This window comes from Rhineura floridana, chromosome 10 (assembly GCF_030035675.1).
Source record: "Rhineura floridana isolate rRhiFlo1 chromosome 10, rRhiFlo1.hap2, whole genome shotgun sequence".
In the NCBI taxonomy this organism is placed as follows: Eukaryota; Metazoa; Chordata; class Lepidosauria; order Squamata; family Rhineuridae; genus Rhineura; species Rhineura floridana.
In genome coordinates, this window is record NC_084489.1 from 90,088,890 (window position 1) to 90,111,226 (window position 22,337).

Sequence of the window (22,337 nt, forward strand, 5' to 3'; positions counted from 1 at the left end):
AGGAGAGGAGAATGTGAACACAGAGGAAAATTGGTGGCTCCCAACTGGGCTCCTGCTGGGAGGAAGGGCGGGATATAAATCAGATAATATATAAATAAATAAAAATTAAAAAAATTCTCTTCTGACCCCCTCTGACACTGATGGGCAATAAACCTGACCTATATCTTCATGTACCTCGCAATTACCCCATGGAACTCATTGCCACAAGATTCTACGACAGCTCTAGCAAAATGGACTTTGGGATGGATACAAGGAGGACTGGCTCCTAGCCAAGGTGGCCAGAAGCACTCCTTTCTAAGAGTGGCAGCCTCTGGCTAACAGATGATAAGGGCAAATGCTAGCCAAAGGGTATGGCTCTCACAAGAGATGTCTGGGCTGCCCAGCAAAGCATGACTTAAATCCAAGCAGCAGCAGCAGCAACAGCAGGGGTGGCTGCAGAAGGAAGAACTGAGCAAGGCCAATAACAGAATCACAGAAGAGCAGAGCTGGAAGGGGCCTCTAAGGTCATCGAGTCCAACCCCCTGCTCAGTGCAGGAATCCAACTTACAGCATAGAATGGCCTCCCTGGGCACCAGAAAGAGGAACAGGGATCAGTCACTGGGAATGGATCTCGCAGGAGGAGGGTTAAGCATTCTCCCTCTGTCAAAGGTTCCAGGTGGAGCAGAGGACAGGTAAACAGGGCCTTCCAAGGGATCAGCAGCAAAGGCAGCCCTCAAGAATCGAGCCGTGACTGGGTGGGACAAGGGCTGGTGAGGTGGGCAAAGGGGAAGAGAGTTACCTTGTCTGCATTCTCCTTGCAGGCACTCCACATGTTCCCAGAGGTCCGTGCACATGCGGGGGCAGCCATTGGCACAGGATGGGGTATACACCTTGCCCCGATCTTCACACTCCTCTCCTAGGGGGAGAAAGAAAGAGGTCCCCCCGCCCCCAGTGCCATGAGGAAGTGACATTTCTAGTGCTCACATCGGGGAGAAGGTTGGGGTGGTGATGAAGAGGCATGTTTCATATCATCATCACCACCACCACCACGACAGAGAGACAGACAGACACACCCTACAGCACTGATTGTCTCAGGGACCTGCAGGACTGGCCACACAAGCACGGGATCTGGTTTCTGAGCACCACTTCACTCACCCGCTGGACCCTGGGCCTCTCTGCTCTCCCTTCTGTCGCTCATTTTGTGCCCCCAAAATCTAAAGCAGCCTTCCTCAACCCGGTACCCTCCAGATGTTTCGGACTACAACTCCCACCAGCCCCAGCCTGCACATCCGTAGTGCTTACACCAGCACAGCTGCGCCCGGTAGGGCTGATGGCAGCTGTAGACCAAAATCTCTGGAGGGCACCAGGTTGTGGAAGGCCAGCCGAAATCATCTGGAACCTTCAACTCCAGAAGAAAAAGTTATACTGAGCTAAACCTAATGTAGCTAAGGTACTCATATCACAGAATTTGGGCTTCCAGGCTACAGAATTTCTGTTTTGGAGTGGGTGGGGGGAGGAGATGACTACACAGAACAGACTATGGTGAAGTTATTGGAGACTAAAAGGGATGCACATGATTTTGGCATGATTTAACACTCAAACCCCACCCCCCAAGCATGCATAGGGCAGCCCCATAGCCACTGGAGGGGTAAGTAAAGCAGTGCTTAAGTTACCAGGTGAGGGACATAGATGACCCGCCCTCTTCATATGGCCCATCTCCAGTAGGGCTGGGAGAAACCACTGCCTAAGGAGCTGCTGCCAGTCAGTGAAGGCAGTACTGAGCTAGATGGCTCATTGCTCTGAGATGATTTAAGGCAGCTAGGAGGGATTGTGAGGCTGCAGCTCTCAACCCGCCAATCGGTTGCAATCAGCCCCAGCAAACGTACCTGGGCAGGTGGCTGTGTTGCAGCTCTCGGACTGAGACCGTGGCCCCCGGCATCGAAGCTCTCCTGCCGGGTGGCGGGAATGGCGCCACCGTCCTCGGAACCCCCCGCTGCAGGGTTCACGGCAGGGGCTCCAGGGACCCCAGTCGCTCCACAGGCAGAAGTCTGGCAAGGGAGAGAAAGGGCTACAGTTGGTTGCTTTGGGGGACTGGGCTGTCCCAAAGTCCCCTCTCCCAATGCAAGGGCCCTGCAGAGCAGCCTCCCCCAACCCGGTGCCCTCCAGACATTTTGGACTACAGCTCCCATCAGCCAGCATGAGTGGATTCCACCCAGCCCTTTCCAAGATGCTCAAGGTCACCTTCGCAAGCGTGAGGATCCGGGCACAGCCGCTCCTGTTCCAGGTCAGCCGAACACAGGGCGGGCTCTCCCGCCCAGTTTCTGCCTGTCTGTGGGTCCAGGCACACCCGGAAGCGGTGCTGCAGAGACACCAGGGCAGGCTGGGAAGGGGCTTCTCCGAGGGCCCGGCTGTCGTGCGCTGCATTGGGGCTCACGGCCATCAAGGGCAGGCAAGGAGAGCAAGGCGCCCACTCAGACCAGGCACTCAGCGGAAGAAGACCTGATGGGGAGAGAGCAAAGGTCTAAAGAGGAGCCTGACGGCAAACTGAATTCAAGACGGAGTCTTAAGGGCTCACAAGAAGATGTCTTACTCTTAAGGCAGCCCTTGCCAACCTGGTGCGCTCCAGATGTTTTGGACTACAACTCCCATCAGCCCCAGCCAGGCTGGGGCTGATGGGAGTTGTAGTCCAAAGCATCTGGAGCGCACCAGGTTGGCAAAGGATGTCTTAGGGCTTGCCTGTTCCCCTATTGGGTGGGAAATTCGGAAAGTGCAATCGTTCTCTGCAGGGCTGTGGAGTCGGTACATCAAACCTTTGACTCCGACTCCTCTATTTTTCTATTGTCCGACTCCTTCATAAATGGCAAATGTATATTAATGTATTAATATTAATAAAATAATATTAATATTAAAATATTAAATTTTACTTTGAAGCCGAAGTCGGAACATTTCTACTGACTCCGACTCCACCCAAAATTGCTTCCGACTCCAACTCCACAACTCCGACTCCACACCTCTGGTTTTCTGGCTATGTAACGCGCCATAATCCAGGCCATTTGTGATGCCACAAAAGTCCTGAAGAACTTGATGGACGAACAGGAATTCCCCTCCCATTGTAAACAGAGGAACCCCCAACCTTACCCCACCCCAATTTGGAGCTGGACCATGGCAAGCTGCTGATCCAGGCCTCCGCTCTCACCCATACCTGCTGTTTATTTTAAAAATAAAATAAATATGATGTGATAAATGTTGCACTGAGCCAGGCCTTATGCTTCTGTATCTGTTTTCTGCTCTGGAACAAATGGACTATTTAAAAAAGAAAGAAAGAAGCAGAGTTCTTTTGAGCATACACAGAGTGCCTTTTCTTCATCCCAAGAAACCAGAACCCACCCCTAGGGTGGCCACTTAATGCATTGTGTGAATCACAAAAAAAGGGGCCACCATGTTGCACAAAATGTGCATGCGTGGTAATTTATATGTACAGATGCACATTTAAAAATAAAAACCCTAATTTAAATAGGAAAACAATGCACCTGACCCTAGCGGGGAAGCCTGTTTGGGTGTTGACTGCTAATGGGCAACTTCAAGGAACCCCCTGCACTGTCCCTTCCTAGGTTCTCTATCTTTTGATTGGAAACTTCCTCCAAACAGAGGACCGCCCCCTGACATCCCTCCAAAATAGAGGACTATCCTCTATGAAGTTGGACACGTGGCCACCCTACCCACTCCTCACAGGTGGTTGTGGGGCAGGGCCTGAGTCCCTCCCATCTTAGGGATTAAGCCCCAAGTTTAAACCCCAGATGCTCCTGGAGGGCGAAGCTCAACGCTCCCATTTAAAGAGGAACGGTGTAAGGCAGGGCGACTGTTCTGTGGCGCTTTTGTAAAGTGATGTGCTGCACAGGCTCAGTAGCCATGGGACCTGTGCAAACACCACAAACGTTGGGTCCCGACATGGCATGGCTGTAGCCGCTCCTTGGCCACCATCAGCCTACCCCATTGCCCACGGAGGTCCCCCCGGCGCAGTGAGGGGAAGACCCTCCCTGGCGAAAACACTGGCCACGTGCTCACCTTGGCAGCCTTCACTGCTGCATTGTAGCTCCCCCTGCTGGCAGGTGCTGAGGAGAGAAAGCAGCACGTTAATCCCATAGACCTGAGCGCATCATTTTGCATTGCCTTCTGGCTGAGACCGATGGGAGCTGTCGTCCAAAGCACCTGGAGGGTGCCAGGTTGGGGAAGGATGGCCTGGGGCAAAATATCCAGCGTTTGGCTCCTTCTCCGTCGCTGTACACCAGGGCCCGCCCTGGGAGTAAGGCAATCTCCCCAGCCAAGGCCAACCCCCGGTCTCCCCTAGAGGCGCTGCTGGCAAGCCACTCACCACTCCTTGCAGCCAATCGAAACGGTGCCTCCTGCGGCCAGGTACACGGGGCCTTCTGGCTGGCTACGGTGCAGGCAGCCACACTGTGATGGCGGGACGCAGGCCCCGTTCTGCTCCACCAGGCCCTTGAGGGAGAGACCGAGAGAGAGGGACAGGATCCAGAACAAGAGCCAAAGAACAGCCTTACAGCAACAGCTGGATCAGGCCCAAAGGGGCCCGTCTAGTCGAGCGCCCTGTCTTCAGTGCCCAGCCAGGTGCCCTGATGCAAATCCTGCAGGGTGGACCTGGGTGCAAGACCAGCACCCTCTCCACTCGTGCTCCCCAGAAACTGGTGTTCAGAGGTATATGGCCCCCCAATGCTAGATGGGCTTTCCCTGGCCAGGTCTGCAGAGCAGTGGCCCAGTGACCCTGTGGGAGGACTGGGAATTTGGCTTCCACAGGAAGGAGGCCTTTGCCAAACAGGTTGCGTTTAGGGCTCTGGGACGCAACCAGTCATGCCGGACGCCAGGATCTTCTCTTCCTGGCTGACAATGGCTGGCAGTTTGCAGCATATTCTGTTTGTGCCATCCCAATCGAACTACTCAAGTTGCAGGAAGTCAGATTTCGACTGAACATCAGGAAAAACTTCCTAACTGTTAGAGCCATACGGCAATGGAACCAATGACCTAGAGAGGTAGTGGGCTCTCCGGCACGGGAGGCCTTCAAGAGGCAGCTGGACAGCCATCTGTCGGGAATGCTTTGATTTGGATCCCTGCATTGAGCAGAGGATTGGACTTGATGCCCTTATAGGCCCCTCCAACTCAACTATTCTATGATTCTACTCAGCAAACCCCTGAGCATGAGCAGAGTGCGCCTCTCCCTCACCACAACTCATTGACTGGCATGCAGGTTTGCAGGCAGACCTGGGTCTGGAGTTAGCGGGCACTGATGGCTGTCAGCCCTGAACCTGGCTTCCCCCAAATCTTGCAGCGCAGAGTTCCACGGATAGGTCTCCTCCAGAGCAGCCCTCACCTGTGGGCAATAGCAGCCAGGTAAGCACCGGGGAATGTCCTTACAGAGCTCTGGGTGTCGCAGCGTGGAACAGAGGGTGTCGCAGGGGGAGCCGCACTCCTGGAACGCAAAGGGTGCCTCGCAGCTGGACTCTGGGAAAAGGCGGTGTTGCGGAGGCAGGTTAGGCTTGCAGGGAGATTGGCCCTTCGCAGAATGCTAGCGTGGAGTGGGGTGGGGAGAAAAGCAGGCCCCCTCCGACATATTCACAGTGAGGTGGGAAAGAGACACACACAGACAGACCCTCCTTGGAGTGGAAAGGGGAGGAGGGTATCCCTGTGTCTGTAGCCCCTCCTCCTCATTCCAGTAGGCGGGGCCATTCAAATGAGCTCCTCTCCTCTGAGTGGAAGAGGCTCATCATTGGGCCAATATGAACTCTTCTCCTTCTACAAATATTAACTGGAGAAGGAGCCTTTATCCAAACATACTTTTTTCTTCCCTGAATGGAAATTAGACGGGCAATTCACTCTTACACCCAGGAAGCCGCCTTATACCAAATCAAACCACTGGCCCATATAGGTCAGTACTGTCAACACTGACCGGCAGCCGCTCTCCAGGACTGGAGTCCTTCCCAGCCCTACATGGAGATGCTGCCGGATATTGAGCCTGGGAACTTGGGCCTGCAAAGCAGGTGCCACTGAGCGACGAAAGCATAACAACATAGCAAGTGGCCTTTTGCAGAGTCAGGCCACAGGCCCACGGACTGGCAGGGCTGGAGCCCTTCTCAGGTGCCGAGGACTGAAACAGGGACCGTTTGCATGCAAAGCCAGTGCTACACCAGTGAGCCACGGCCTGAAACGGTTCACTTTTCAGAGAGTGAAAAGTGGAAGAGCTGCTGTGCTGGCCTGGGGCTGATGGGAGTTGTAGGCCAATACTTCTGGGTGGCCCCAGGTTGGGGAGGGCTGCCCTATCCCCTGCAGTGCCTGGGCTGGCCTCCTCTGTCCACAGACCTGCCTTCATCATCCCGCTCCTCGCCTCGGGCTGTCCGACAGGCACACCATCCCACACCTGCTCCTAGGGTCACGTATGTCAGAGGTTGTCTCACCTGAGCACTGGGAATAGTTGCACATGCGGAACTGCCCATCGAGCCCCACGCAGGGCTCCCCGTCGACCCCTGAGCCCTGCTGGTTCCGGTATCGCTGCTGCACCAGGAAACTGCAAGAACACTTGGTCCACTGGGTCCAGGGACTCCAGGGACACTCTGGAGGAGAGGAGGAGGAGGGGTTAGAGCGGCGCATCAATGCACCAGCCTGGAAGCGTCACTTTCTCTAATGGCAAGCTCAGGTGGCGGAGGGATCAGCATGCTGGGAGGGTCCTGCAGAGCAGGACTTCTGCCAGAAGGTAAGTCTGCACCAAAACATTTTGTTGCGCTTGGTAAGGATGTAAGAACATCAGGAGATCTCGGCTAGATCAGGCCAACGGCCCATCTAGTCCAGCATGCGGATGGCTTGCATTGTTCGGTTGCCCTGGGCTCCTTGGGTGGGAAGATAGGATAAAAATTGAATAATCAACCAGATGTAAGGCTGATTGCAAACTGTATAGACGCTACAAATGGGGAGGCCAGATGGGCAGGCCGCACTGGGCCCATGGGCTGGAGGTTTCCCACCCCCGGTATAGATCAAAAAGCAATTAAAAACAATAAAATCTACACAAATACAAGCGGTATCAAATCTTCCCCTCTGGGCAGTACAACATCCCCCACCTTCACAAGCCTGGAGGTAGCAAGCCTCCACTTCCTGGCGATGGCTGCGTTCACAAGGAGGCGCTCCGGCAGCGCCCTCGGGTGTCGGGCAAGTGCACATCGCTGTACGTGTGGCCCAGCCCGTTCCACAGGATCTTGAACACGGACTCCAAGGGGACCAGCGGCAGAGCTCGCTCCCTGTGTGGAAGGGGATGGGGAGGAACAAAGTGCCAAGAGATGTTGACGTGTATGTTGTGTGAAAGGTCTTGATCTTCTGTTGTTCATGGAGAATAGGCTAAGTCAGTGCGACACGACTCCCAGGAACCTTTGCTTGTGTCTCATTCTTTTTCATCATTATCTCCAGTGCCTGCTATACTGCTCCTAGATCTGGAGGCTCCATTTTTAGAAAATGTGGACAGTATTGCCATTGGCAGACCTGTACTCGCATGAAGAGAGCTACAACTCCTTTTTCAAAGCCTCTTAAGCTAGTGGCCACTACCCCAATGTTGTGCAAAATCCTTTTTGCTATTGTTGTTATTTTTTGAACTTCTTAGTTACTTGTCACCCAAAAAAGTCTCCAAGCAGCATACATCATATTTAAAAGCATAAACATAAGAAAAAATACATAAATAATATAAATGCATTTACACAAAACACAGTTATGCACAGGCACATGCAATTCATGAAAAAGACACAAAGCATCTTTCAATAACAGCAGCAGAAGCTTCATGGCTAGTAGCCATTAATAATTTTATTCTCCATGAATTTGTCTAATCCTCTTCTAAAGCCATCCAAGTTGGTGGCCATCACTGGCTCCTGGGGGAGCAAATTCCATAGTCTAACTATGAGCTGCGTAAAGAAATAATTGCATCTTTCATATTGAACCCCTGATTTCTCCTCCCCATCTCTGTCAACTGGAAATCGTAAGGTTCCTGGGCTTCACTATGTGACAAAGAAGTAACAATAAATGTAACAATGGCCACATTGGTAACAGGGACCAGACGGTTCGAACATATAAAACCGATTCTGGCCCGCTTGCATTTGCTGCCTGTATGTTTCCGAGCTCAAGTGAAAGTGCTGGTTTTAACCTATAAAGCCTTACACGGCTTGGGACCACAATACCTGATGGACCGCCTCTCCCGACACGAACCCACCAGTACACTATGCTCAACATCAAAAGTCCTCTCCAGGTGCCTACTCCGAAGGAAGCTGGGAGTCTGGCAACAAAGGAGAGGGCCTTCTCAGTGGTGGCCCCCAAATTATGGTGCCAACCCTATTATATTTTCGGTGCCAGGTCAAGACTTTCCTCTTCTCCCAGGCATTTTAGCATGTGTTTTTAAATTGTTTTTTTAAAAATGTGTTTTTAAATTTGTATATTTGTTTTAAATGTTTTTAATTGTTGTAAACCGCCCAGAGAGCTTCGGCTATGGGGTGGTATACAAATGTAATAATAATAATAATAATAATAATAATAATAATAATAATAATAATAATAATAATAATAATAATAATAATGGCAATTGCTTTGGAGCCCCATGACACCCTTACCTGGGCAGGGCAGGATGGAGCAGTTCTGGGCCTGCATCTCAGGGCCGGCACAGGGCAAGCCTTTGTTGCGTGGCGGTGGGTTGACGCAGGCCCGGGTGCGGATCTGAGTGCTGTGGCCACAGGTGACAGGGCAGTCGGACCAGGGTGACCAGGGGGTCCAGGCACCATGCACTGTCAGTGAGGACAACGGAAGAAGAAAAAACTCAGGGGATTCGAACAACAGACCCCAGGGACTCTGCACCAGTCCCACCCTCATCCTGGTATACTGTTGTCCTGTTGTCAAACATTATACCTGAACTGGAAAGACGTGCAGCCAAAAGTCCACTGTTCATTCTAAAATAAAATTTAGGATATGCTCTCCTTCCATCGCTCACCTCCCTGCTCTGCGGTCTTCCTGGCCTTCAGCTTCCCTCTCATCACAACCCCCTTGCCTCTTTTTCTTTCAATTCCCTGCCAATATCAATGCCCCTCTTATTCCTAGATCCCCTGTGAGTTTCACCTCCCTTTGCAAACCAGCTCATCATGTCCTGCTCTGAAACTGTACTGTCAATGTTCTGTGACTGACTCTTATTCTTCCTCAGTTAGAATGTTTATGAACATTCCGTAGCTTCACAGAAGCTCAGCCAATGGCTTGTGGGAGGCGAAATCACAGTTCTTATTGTATAAGAAGGGCCCTGCTGGATCAGACCAATGGCCCATCCAGCTGAGCATCCCGTTTCCAGAAGTGGCCATTCAGATAGCTCTGGGAAGCCCACAAGCCAAGCACAAAGAGAGCTGCCTTCTCCTCACAGCAGCCTTCCCCAAGCTGGTGACCTCCAGATGTGGTAGGACTACAGATCCCATCTCCATGACTATTTGCCATGCTGGCTAGGGTGGGTGGGAGTTGTAGTCTAGAATCATAGAATCATTGAATAGTAGAGTTGGAAGGGGCCTATAAGGCCATCAAGTCCAACCCCCTCCTCAATGCAGGAATCCAAATCAAAGCAAATCTAAAAAACATCTGGAGGGCACTAGCCTGGGGAAGGCTGCCTTACAGAACAGAACCTTTTAGCAAAATAAGCAAATAAATACCTGTCTTTTACAGCCAATTTATTGTTAGCTAACACTCATCCAAAAACATAAGGCCATATTTAATATACTGTTTTTCATCCTCTTAGACACGAGAGCCAAAATGGCACCAGAAGACAAATAATTTTGCCCTTCAAACTTAGACCCGCCAATTAAAATTTGCCTTCAATCAATTAAAGCTTTAGTTGATGGACGTACCGATTAAACTGATTAAACCGATTTAACACATCATTGGCTGGCAGCAGTAGCTGGGAGGAACCAGCCACACATATAAAGTCAGAGCACCCTAGCGAGGGAGCCTGCTCCACGAGCTAGATGGAGCCCCAGCTGACAAAGCGTCAAGGCCCCAGCTGACAAAGCATCAAGGCAAGTTAAGCAGCAGAGCGAAAAGAGGGTAAGTAGCTCCTATTTATTCCATTATTTAATTGAAGTAAAACAGCTCAGAGCAATAACTAATAAGGGCAGCCCAAGGTCACCCTGAGCTAGGAGCCAAATCCTGAAAGAACCTATATCTTAGGAGACAGATCCTAGGAGAAGGAAGCGTATAGAAAGCTAGTTTTCAACACCACCCTAGCAGGAAAGCTGCAGGGGACACTGTAAACAAGGCTAAATTCCAGCCAAAGAGAAGGGGGAAAAGGAAACTCCACCGATACATACAGGGAGAGAGTCAGCTCAGTCCTTGCTAAAAAGGGCAGCTTCAGCCTTCCTGAAACACAACCACAAGCTCTGTTTCCCTAGGTTAAAGAAAGGTCAGGCTGTTCTAGGTGGGAAAACAACAAACACAAAAGACTTGCCTGGAAGGCGCAGCCCCTTGCTGAGATTAAAAGCAGCCAAAAGCTCCCCTCGCTCAGGAAGGAAGCCTGAGAGAATACTAAAGAGTTAAGCCCCAGCTGATAGCCATCAGCCTCAAGTAACACATCATTGGCTGGCAGCAGTAGCTGGGAGGAACCAGCCACACATATAAAGTCAGAGCACCCTAGCGAGGGAGCCTGCTCCATGAGCTAGAGGGAGCCCCAGCTGACGAAGCGTCAAGGCGAGTTAGGCAGCAGGGCGAGTTAGGCAGCAGGGCGAGTTAGGCAGCAGGGCGAGTTAGGCAGCAGGGCGAGTTAGGCAGCAGGGCGAGTTAGGCAGCAGGGCGAGTTAGGCAGCAGGGCGAGTTAGGCAGCAGGGCGAGTTAGGCAGCAGGGCGAGTTAGGCAGCAGGGCGAGGAGGCCAGGGCCCCCCATTCTGCCCATCTGTTCCCTGACCTCAACTAAACCGCAGTCTCCAACCCATTGACGTAATAAACCTTAAACAAAACTATGCAGGTAAGAAGCCAGCAGGCGTGTGGGGGCTTTCCAGTGTTTTGCACCACCTGCAGCATGTACGACTATCTGCCTGTTGGACAGAAGTCGTGGGTGTGCTCTCGGTGCAATGAGCTCCTGGCTCTCCGGGAACGACTTCATTTCCTTGAGGCCAAGGTGGCGGACCTGGAAAAGCTGAGAGAGGCAGAGAGGTGTGTGGAGGAGGCCTTCAGGGACGTTATAGCTGTGTCCCACTCCAACGATGATAGCTCTCCTGCTATCATGGAGAACGATGGTCTCGGGGAAGGAGAGCATCCAGCTGAGGAAGAGGGAAACGATCCCTTAGAAGGGACCCATTCCTTGGGGGATGAGCAGCTATCCTCTCGTGCCGAGGATATATCTCCAGGGGGTGGAGGGATCCTTGTAGTGGGTGATTCGATCATTAGGAACATAGACAGTGGGGTGTGTGATGGGCGTGTAGACCGCAAGGTGATTTGCCTGCCTGGTGCGAAGGTTGCGGATATCGCCCGTCGTTTAGATAGTTTGGTAGACAGTGCTGGGAAGGAGTCAGTGGTCGTGGTGCATGTTGGCACCGACATGGGGAAATGCAGCCGTGAGGTCCTGGAAGCAAAATTTAGGTTGCTAGGTAGGATGCTGAAAGCCAGGACCTCCAAGGTGGCTTTCTCTGAAATGCTACCGGTTCCACGTGCAGGACCAGCCAGACAGGCCCAGCTTCGCAGTCTCAATGCGTGGATGAGACGATGGTGTCGGGTGGAAGGGTTTGGATTTGTTAGGCACTGGGGAACATTTTGGGACAAGCCGGGCCTGTACAAAAGGGACGGGCTCCACTTGAACCAGAATGGAACCAGACTGCTGGCACTTAAAATTAAAAAGGTGGCAGAGCAGCTTTTAAACTGACTGAGGGGGGAAACCCGACAGGAGCTGAGAAAGGTCCGGTTCGGAATAAACCTCCCCCCTGGGATAAAAACCAAAGAAATGATGGAATTTTAAAAGGGGTAGGCCTACAAGTAGGCATTGTGAGAGCAGGGGCACAGGATATAAATTCAGAAGAGCAAAATTACCACAGGCCTAACCACAAGTGCCAAAGACACTTGAAGAGAGACACTGCTTACAAGTGCCTGTACGCTAATGCTAGGAGCCTCCGAACCAAGATGGGAGAACTGGAGTGCTTGGTCTTAGAGAAGAGCATTGATATAGTGAGCATAACGGAGACCTGGTGGAATGGAGAAAACCAGTGGGATACGGTTATCCCTGGATATAAACTATATCGGAAGGACAGGGAAGGACGTATTGGTGGCGGAGTCGCTCTATACGTGAAAGAAGGCATTGAATCCAGCAAGCTCGAAACCCCAAAAGAGGCGGACTCTTCCACAGAATCGTTGTGGGTGGTGATACCATGCCCCAGGAGGGACTTAATACTGGGAACGATCTATCGTCCCCCTGATCAAAATGCTCAGGGAGACCTTGAGATGAGATATGAAATTGAGGAAGCATCCAAATTAGGAAATGTGGTAGTAATGGGTGACTTCAACTACCCGGACATAGACTGGCTGCATATGTGTTCCAGTCATGACAAAGAAGCAAAGTTTCTAGATATTCTAAATGACTATTCCCTAGACCAGTTGGTCATGGAACTGACCAGAGGGACGGCAACCCTGGACTTAATCCTCAGTGGGGACCGGGACCTGGTGCAAGATGTAAGTGTTGTTGAACCGATTGGGAGCAGTGACCACAGTGCTATTAAATTAAACATACATGTAACTGGCCAATTGCCAAGAAAATCCAACACGGTCACATTTGACTTCAAAAGAGGAAACTTCACAAAAATGAGGGGATTGGTAAAAAGAAAGCTGAAAAACAAAGTCCAGAGAGTCACATCACTCGAAAATGCTTGGAAGTTGTTTAAAAACACTATATTAGAAGCTCAACTGGAGTGCATACCGCAGATCAGAAAAGGTACCGCCAGGGCCAAGAAGATGCCAGCATGGTTAACGAGCAAAGTCAAGGAAGCTCTTAGAGGCAAAAAGTCTTCCTTCAAAAAATGGAAGTCTTGTCCGAATGAAGAAAATAAAAAAGAACACAAACTCTGGCAAAAGAAATGCAAGAAGACAATAAGGGATGCTAAAAAAGAATTTGAGGAGCACATTGCTAAGAACATAAAAACCAACAACAAAAAATTCTATAAATACTTTCAAAGCAGGAGACCATCTAGGGAGACAATTGGACCCTTGGATGATAAGGGAGTCAAAGGTGTACTAAAGAACGATAAGGAGATTGCAGAGAAGCTAAATGAATTCTTTGCATCTGTCTTCACAGTGGAAGATATAGGGCAGATCCCTGAACCTGAACTAACATTTGCAGGAAGGGATTCTGAGGAACTGAGACAAATAGTGGTAACGAGAGAGGAAGTTCTAAGCTTAATGGACAATATAAAAACTGACAAATCACCGGGCCCGGATGGCATCCACCTGAGAGTTCTCAAAGAACTCAAAGGTGAAATTGCTGATCTGCTAACTAAAATATGTAACTTGTCCCTTGGGTCCTCCGACCAGGAGAGAGACCTCGGGGTTGTAGTGGACAGCACGATGAAAATGTCGACCCAGTGTGCGGCAGCTGTGAAAAAGGCAAATTCCATGCTAGCGATAATTAGGAAAGGTATTGAAAATAAAACAGCCGATATCATAATGCCATTGTATAAATCTATGGTGCGGCCGCATTTGGAATACTGTGTACAGTTCTGGTCGCCTCATCTCAAAAAGGATATTCTAGAGTTGGAAAAGGTTCAGAAGAGGGCAACCAGAATGATCAAGGGGATGGAGCGACTCCCTTACGAGGAAAGGTTGCAGCATTTGGGGCTTTTTAGTTTAGAGAAAAGGCAGGTCAGAGGAGACATGATAGAAGTGTATAAAATTATGCATGGCATTGAGAAAGTGGATAGAGAAAAGTTCTTCTCCCTCTCTCATAATACTAGAACTCGTGGACATTCAAAGAAGCTGAATGTTGGAGGATTCAGGACAGACAAAAGGAAGTACTTTTTTACTCAGCGCATAGTTAAACTATGGAATTTGCTCCCACAAGATGCAGTAATGGCCACCAGCTTGGACGGCTTTAAAAGAAGATTAGACAAATTCATGGAGGACAGGGCTATCAATGGCTACTAGCCGTGATGGCTGTGCTCTGCCACCCTAGTCAGAGGCAGCATGCTTCTGAAAACCAGTTGCTGGAAGCCTCAGGAGGGGAGAGTGTTCTTGCACTCAGGTCCTGCTTGCGGGCTTCCCCCAGGCACCTGGTTGGCCACTGTGAGAACAGGATGCTGGACTAGATGGGCCACTGGCCTGATCCAGCAGGCTCTTCTTATGTTCTTATGTTCTTAAACTGATTAAACGGTGTAAATTTTATTTTACTTATTTATTTATTATTTGAGAGCCAGTGTGGCATAGTGGTTGGAGTGTTGGACTACGACCTGGGAGACCAGGGTTCGAATCCCCACACAGCCACGAAGCTCCCTGGGTGACCTTGGGCCAGTCCCTGCCTCTCAGCCTCAGAGTAAACCCCCTCTGAATACCACTTACCACAAAAAATGGGGTCGCCATAAATTGGGATTGACTTGAAGGCAGTCCATTTTATTTTTCATTTATTATTTGATTTATTATCCTGCCCTTCCTCCCAGCAAGAGGAATGTTAGGAAAGACTGAACCGGCTCACCTGCGCACACGATGTCCATGCAATAGATGCCCTCCGGAGTGCAGATGCTGGAGAAAGGGGCAGAGAACGGGGGGTCAGTGATTGCCAATGGTCTCTCAACCCAGCTACAAATCTTTAACCGGTCTCAGAGCTCTGTTGCTCCTTCTCCTTCTCCAGAGATCAGAAAGGGAGGGCAGGATGGCTTGTCCAAGGCACAGGGAGCGCCTTATATCAGTCCAGACCATTGCTCTATCCAGCACAGCAGCATCTACTCTGACTGGAGGTGGCTCTCCTGGCAGAGACAGGTCTTTCCTGCCACCTGCTACCCAAGATCCTTTTAACTGGAGATGATGTTGGACATTGAACCTGGGGCCTTCTGCACGCAAGGCAGCTGTTCCTCCACTGAGCTACAGGCTCTCCAACATCCTTTGGGGGTTTCCAATGAAAAGCTTTAGGCAGCTTCTCCAAATACCAAGGAGACCAGTGGCAGCTGAGTGGCTCCATGTCAGTGGGGCAGTGGATCCGTTCCGGTTTTAGTCCAAACTTTCAGCGCCTTGAGCAGTTTGGACTAAAACCCGGATTCACCACCCACTGACTTCAGAGCTACAAGTCTCCACTAACCAGAGTGCCCCCCCATTTCCGAATCTCCTTGCTGCCTGAATCAGCCCCACTGACACGGAGCCACTAGCCATCGCTGGAGGAGGCAGAAACATGGCAGGCGTCTTGACTGAGCTTCCGTGGACCTTGTTGGCTGAAACAGACTGGCGAGGAGGTCCCCCTGGAGCCTGAACCTCGACGGTGTAAAGGAGTCGGTTCGGCCCCGTTTGGGAAGGGTGCTTACCACTGCTGGCATTCCCCCAGGAGCCAGGTGCTGCCCAGGCCCATCTCCCGGCCCTCATGCCAACACAGAGGGGGGCAGGTGCCTGGGGCACAGGGACGCGTCTGCAGCTGCTCCTTCAGGCACTCGGGGGCCCACGAGCCAGATGTGGGTGTCCTGCAAAGGAAGGAGAGAAGGAACACCCCCCCTTCATCTCCGGCTAGGCCACAGCTTAAAGGTCAAATGCGGAAGCGGGAGGAGCATCTGCACAACAGGCTGGGTGGGGCAGGGAGAGGCCCCAAAGCAAGAGGTACTGCTGAGTGTTAGCAAAAAACCCTCTAAGAAGCGCCTGGCTGCTGGTCAGACCAAAGGCCCAGATCCAGCGCCCGTCTTCACAGTGGCCAGCCAGACACCTCTGGGAAGCTCCCAAGCAGGACGTAGATGCAACAGGCCTCTCCCCACTCGTGACTCCCAGCAACTGTCACCCAGAGGCATTGTGTCTCCACTGACGGCGGAGGGAGATCATAGCCACTGTGGCTACTAGCCATTCACAGGCTTCTACTCTGTGATTTCAAAGCCTAATGATTAAGCTAATGGCCACCACCTCGTCTTAGGTTAGCAAACTGCAATAATGTCTACCTTAAAGCTCCTGAACTGACCATTTAGACTCCCAGGCGCAGCCAGTTGTACCCATCACACGTCCCCTGGGGCCCAGGCCCAACCCCTGGACTGGCGCTGGCGTCTCCTCAAAGAGTGGCCTTGCCTCCCACCTACCAGCTTCCCTTGCCATCTAGCCCACCTCCTCACCACTTGACCGCCCTGCTCTCAAAGCACCTCCCCCATAAGCCATAACTGGCCTCTCTGTCTGTAAAAACACCACTTGCCCACCGAGCCACGCTGGGCCCAGTCTCCAGGCGTTCCCATTGCCCTTGCGGCCAAAGGCACCTTCTGTCTGAGGCCTGGCACCTGCCTTACCTGAAACGGGTGTGCAGGCCATTCCCGCAGGTGACACTGCACGGTGACCAGCTGGACCAGAGGCTCCAGGCGCACTCGCTGAGCAGGCAGGTGTGGTTGGTGCACAGGAGCCTCCCCTCGGTGCACGTGCAGTTGTTGCAGCCATCATCACGGAGGCTGCCTGGCACCCAGCTGTGCCCCTGGGCATCTGTGCACTCGCAGTGGGCGGGGGACACGCAAGCGCCGTCTTGCTCCAGGGTCCCTGGGTGAGAGGCAGGGAGAACCGTGAAGGCGTGCATAAGGAGAAGGCCTGACCCGTGTGGCTTGGCCTCAGCTCCACCCAGACAGACACACAAGCGCATTGCTTACCATCTGGGCATCGACAGCCAGGCTCGCAGGCCCCCCCATCTTGGCACACGATGCCTTCCTGGAGGTCCCAGCAGTGGCGCGGGCATTCGTTGGCGCAGGCCACCTCCTGCATCCCTGGGGAACAGCCCTCCTCTGCCGGAAGAGAGAAGCCAGTTACCTCACAGGAGTCTTGGGATGGGAGGTGAGGCTGGGGGGGGCACCCAGGCAGGGTGCAGCGGAGGGGCGGAGCGGCAGGCCCAGAGGAAAGACCCGTCCTCCTCCCCACTTACCACAGGGCTGGGGGTTGCAGACGCGCACGCGGTACTTCTCGCCAGGGCAGTGGCGCCCTCCGTTCTTGGGTGGCGGACTGGTACACGTCCTCGTGCGTGACGAGCGGCCCCCACCGCAGAGGCGGTCACACCATGACCAGGGGCTCCACTTGGACCAGGCACCATCCACTGCAGCAGCGACATGGGGAGGGGGAGCGATGAGAGTGGGCCTGGGCCTGGCGCCAGGCAACTCAGAAGTGCGCCATTCATTTGTGGGGCAGGCTCTGAGCCATTTCTCTGCCTCCCCTGTCCAGCGCATCCCAGCGAACACCAAAGGTCGTGCCTTTACCAAGAGAGTGCCCAGGAGATGCCTTCTTCCTATGCAAAACACAGCTCGCCTTTGGAACTCCGTGCCACAGGATATTTTGAGGCCCACAGGAACGAGGGGATTAAGTAACTGCATGGGACAGAGTGACTGGGGGCTCCTCTCGCTTCCAGAAAAGCGTGCCCTTGAATGGAAAATGGAGTACAAGGGCCAGAAAGGGATTTTGCTATTCTGCTCTGCTCCCTAGGGAAGCTGGCCGAACCAAAGGACAGGCAAGGGCAACCTTCCGCCTGGAAGCCTTTCCCCCAAAGCCTAAACCCACCTGAGCTAGTTTTAGTCACTCAAGCGGGAGATATAAGCCAGTCAGTCCAGGGGGGAGGTGTAGGTGTGAATCCTACCTTTGCAGGCCTGCAGGTTGCAGAAGCGCCGCTCAGTGTTAGCCGTGAGGATGTCCTGGCACCAATGCCCTCCTTCCCCAGGCGGGTTGTAGGTGCGGATGCGCTGTTGCTGCCCAGCCCCACAGCTGCGGGAACATTCGCTCCACAGAGACCAGGGATTCCAGGTGCAGTTCAGGCCCAGGCACTCCTCGCCCTGGCACAAGGGGGTGTCTGTGGGGAGCACCAGGGAAAGACAGAGATAAGGAGAGTAGCTCTCTGCATTTCTTGAGGGAACAAGGAAGCCTTGCTGCTGGGAGGGGGTAAGGGTTCACCCTGGCTATTTATTTATTTATTTATTTTTAAAACTTATATACCGCCCGACTAGCAATAGCTCTCTGGGCGGTGAACATAAATACAATAAAATACAGTAAAATACAAAAGCATCACAATCTAAAATCAAATTTCACAATCTAAAAACTGCATAACTAAGATCAAATTACAAACATTACCATCATAACAGAAAATTAAAATGCCTCGGAGAAGAGAAAGGTTTTAACTTGGCGCCGAAAGGATGATAGGGTCGGTGCCAAGCGCACTTCCTCAGGGAGACTATTCCATAGTTCGGGGGCCACCACTGAGAAGGCCCTTGATCTTGTCACCACCCTCCTGGCCTCCCCATAGGTCGGGACCCGGAGGAGGGCCTTCGTAGCAGACCGTAGTGTATGAGCCGGTTCATAACGGGAGAGGCGTTCCGACAGATATCATGGTCCCGCGCCGTATAAGGCTTTGTAGGTTAATACCAACACTTTGAATCTGGCCCGGAAGCATATTGGCAGCCAGTGCAAGCGGGCCAAAACAGGTGTTATATGGTCCAATCGCTTCGTTCTTGTTAGCAGTCTGGCCGCCACATTTTGCACCAGCTGTAGCTTCCGAACCATCTTCAGAGGTAGCCCTACGTACAGTAATCCAAACGTGAGGTTACCAGAGCATGTACTACTGATGTAAGATCCTCCTTACTCAGGTAGGGACGTAGCTGGGCTACCAATCGAAGTTGGTAGAACGCATTCCTTGCCACCGAGGCTACTTGAGCCTCAAGTGACAGGGAAGAGTCTAGAACGACTCCCAGACTACGAACCTGTTCCTTTAGGGGGAGTGTAACCCCGTCCAGGACAGGATATGTATCCACCATCTGATTGGAGAAACCATCCACCAACAGCATCTCAGTCTTGTCTGGATTGAGCCTCAGTTTATTAGCCCTCATCCAGTCCATTGTCGCAGCCAGGCACCGGTTCAGCACATTGACAGCCTCACCTGAAGAAGATGAAAAGGAGAAGTAGAGCTGCGTGTCATCAGCGTACTGGTGACAACGCACTCCAAAACTCCTGATGACCGCACCCAGCGGCTTCATATAGATGTTAAAAAGCATGGGAGACAAAACCGAACCCTGCGGGACCCCACATTGGAGAACCCACGGTGTCGAGCAATGTTCCCCAAGCACTATCTTCTGGAGACGGCCCACCAAGTAGGAGCGGAACCACTGCCAAGCAGTGCCTCCAACTCCCAACTCCGCAAGCCTCTCCAGAAGGATACCATGGTCGATGGTATCAAAAGCCGCTGAGAGATCAAGGAGAATCAACAGAGTTACACTCCCTCTGTCTCTCTCCCGACATAGATCATCAAACAGGGCAAGCAAGGCCGTCTCAGTGCCGAAACCGGGCCTGAAACCCGATTGAAATGGATCTAGATAATCGGTTTCATCCAATAGCGCCTGGAGCTGGTCAGCAACCACTCGTTCCAAGATCTTGCCAAGATATGGAACATTTGCCACTGGTCTGTAGCTGCTGAAATCCTCTGGGTCCAGGGAAGGCTTTTTCAGGAGGGGTCTCACTGCTGCCTCCTTCAGACAGCCAGGGACCACTCCCTCTCGCAAGGAGGCATTTATCACTTCCCTGGCCCAGCCAACTGTTCCCTCCTTGCCAGTTTTTATTAGCCAAGAGGGGCAAGGATCTAGTACCGAAGTGGTTGCACGTACCTGTCCAAGCACCTTGTCCACGTCCTCGAACTGAACCGGCTGAAACTCATCCAACAACACATGATAAGACTGTGCACCAGACACCTCACTAGGGTTAACTGCTATAAAATGAGAGTCTAGGTCCCGACGAATGCGTAAGATCTTATGCTGGAAGTGCTCAGCGAACTCATTGCAGCGGGCCACCGAAGTATCTACAGTGTCCTGAAGGCCTAGATGGAGTAGCCCTCGGACAACTCTAAAAAGCTCCGCTGGGCGGGAGAGAGACGCCTTAATAGTGGTGGCGAAGTGTTGTTTTTTCGCCGCCCTCACCGCTCCTACATACCGCTTGGTGGAAGCACAAACCAGCGTATAATTGCATTCGTCGGAAGTTCGTCTCCATCTCCGCTCAAGCCGCCTCCTATCTTGCTTCATTGCTCTCAACTCTGGAGTATACCAAGGAGCTGAATGAGCTCTGCAAAGGAGAGGGCGCGCAGGAGCGATCGTGTCAACAGCCCGGGCCATCTCCACATTCCACAGATTAGCCAGGGCTTCGACAGGAGCGCCGGTCCTATCAGCCGGAAAAAACCCCAGAGCCCTTTGAAAACCTTCAGGATTCATTAGTCTCCAGGGGCAGACCAATTTAATAGGTCCCCCACCCTTGTGGAGGGAAAAGGTCACTGAAAGTCTAAACTTCAGCAAGCAGTGATCTGTTCATGACAAAGGGAGAGATGTAAAACTCCCCACGTCCAGATCACTATCCCCATGTCCAGTAACAAAAATAAGGTCGAGAGTATGCCCCGATATATGTGTTGGGCCGCTAACATATTGGGACAGCCCCATGGTTGTCATGGAGTCCATGAAGTCCTGAGTCGCCCCAGACAAAGTAGCCTCGGCATGAATGTTGACATCTCCCAGTACTAATAGTCTGGGGGATCTCAACAATACCTCCGAGACCACTTCCGTCAACTCAGTTAGGGAAGCCATTGGGCAGCAAGGTGGGCGGTAAACCAAAAGGATTCCCAGTCTGTCCCTCTGGCCCAACACAAGGTGCAAACACTCCAGACCAGTAGTTGTATGGACATGGTGCTAGAGCCCTGAATCACAGGCATGTGGCAGGTGGCTGTCGCTCAGGAAAGCACCCTGTCTCGCTGAGTGGCGAAATTGGGAATGGAGAGACTGAGTGAGCCTTTATGTGTTCGAATCTTTGCTAAAGATTACACCTTCCCTGCAAATTAGTCAGACAGAGACTTTCAGCTTTAAAATAAGAAATAACTACTTTATTCTGGAAGTACATGCTTGATAGGAAAGAGTTCTACATCTAGCTAACTAGCTAAGTTGGAGATGCAAACACTAGGCCTAGTGTTTGCCCTCATGCTTGGAGGAGAGGGAGAGACAAAGAGAAGTTGTCTGGTCTCCCTCTCAAGAGAAAGAAGAAGGAGGAGGAGGAAGGAGATGTGGTCAACATCCTCTGCATATCAGTCTAGCAGGAAGGGAGAGTCAGCAGGAGGTCAAAGGACAGGTATTAGCCTAGCAGTCAGGAGTTCTCCTCTCTAGCTACCCTTTTAACCCCATGCAGCCTCAACCCACAAGTTGGAGTTGAATCACATATTCCAACACCCTGCACATGCCCAGAGGCACTCTCTCTGTGAGTATCAGTTCACGTATTCCCAGGGCTGAAACCATCCATAGATGGTTTGTGTTGCCACTTTCATCCCAGTCCCACATTGGCCACACCAGGCCCCTCCAGACTGGGGTGTGAGCATGTTTGTGTGTGAGTGTGTGTGCGCATTATTGTGACATGCATGTAATAACGGTGCACTAGTGCTGGATTTGCACGGGACCCTCCGCACATCATTCTGCTGTATTAGTTGTCCTGCGGTGCTTCCGTGGTGTTACTGCCCTATTGCTGCCTGGAGGGGCACTCGGTGCTGCAGCGCAACAGAAGTGGGGGGGGGAATAAACCAGAACATTTTTGGTATGGAAAGTTATGGAATTTCAGCAGGAAGGCTCCGGGGACTTGCACCGGCTGCAAACAACGCAGTATGTCCGCCCTGAACCTTTTGCAGGTGCAAACGGTATTGAAAGCCAGACAGCCTGTAAGCGCACCAGCACCAACATGGCACAAACCATCATGAAGGCCAAACCAAAAGGGTGTCTGGAGGGGCGCACTGCTGTTTGTGCACTGAGTGGAAAAGGAGAGGGGCCCACTCAGCCTTTCATTCATGGGGTCACATCAGAAAGTCAAAGCCGCACAGCTGAGCTCTTAAGCACCGGCAGCCTCCTCTTGAGGAAACTCCAAAGCAGCACACACTAAATATCAGACGGCCAGTCTCGGGCAGCGTGGCACTTTTTTCTCTTGGCCAGGCTGAACTTCCAGCCCCTGAGGCTGCAGGGACATGGCTCTTCAGCCAGCTTTCCTCCTGCACCCTCCTCCGTCCTCTGAGCAGACAAGAGCTAACCCACCACCAGCACCCACTTCCCCTCTGTGCCTGCCAAGCAAGGGAAGTGCCGCTGCACACGTGATTTCAGCCCACCAACTACCTGGACGTAGGC

At 52.0% G+C, this 22,337-nt stretch overlaps 1 protein-coding gene across 1 annotated transcript in view; it reads right to left on the reverse strand.

Annotated features, from left to right (window-relative positions):
* Nucleotides 1-22,337, reverse strand: part of LOC133364840 (SCO-spondin-like) — a 159,042-nt gene that overhangs the window by 12,431 nt on the left and 124,274 nt on the right. Inside the window, exons 86-100 of the mRNA XM_061585702.1 lie at nt 17,795-18,004; nt 17,093-17,260; nt 16,824-16,955; nt 16,476-16,716; nt 15,525-15,677; nt 14,705-14,751; nt 8,628-8,798; nt 7,101-7,277; nt 6,444-6,599; nt 5,363-5,493; nt 4,352-4,476; nt 4,045-4,091; nt 2,221-2,478; nt 1,866-2,027; nt 779-895 (exon numbers count right to left, since the gene is read on the reverse strand). Of these exons, the coding sequence (XP_061441686.1) occupies nt 779-895; nt 1,866-2,027; nt 2,221-2,478; nt 4,045-4,091; nt 4,352-4,476; nt 5,363-5,493; nt 6,444-6,599; nt 7,101-7,277; nt 8,628-8,798; nt 14,705-14,751; nt 15,525-15,677; nt 16,476-16,716; nt 16,824-16,955; nt 17,093-17,260; nt 17,795-18,004 (2,295 nt within the window). The remainder of the gene's footprint in view (nt 1-778; nt 896-1,865; nt 2,028-2,220; nt 2,479-4,044; nt 4,092-4,351; nt 4,477-5,362; nt 5,494-6,443; nt 6,600-7,100; nt 7,278-8,627; nt 8,799-14,704; nt 14,752-15,524; nt 15,678-16,475; nt 16,717-16,823; nt 16,956-17,092; nt 17,261-17,794; nt 18,005-22,337) is intronic.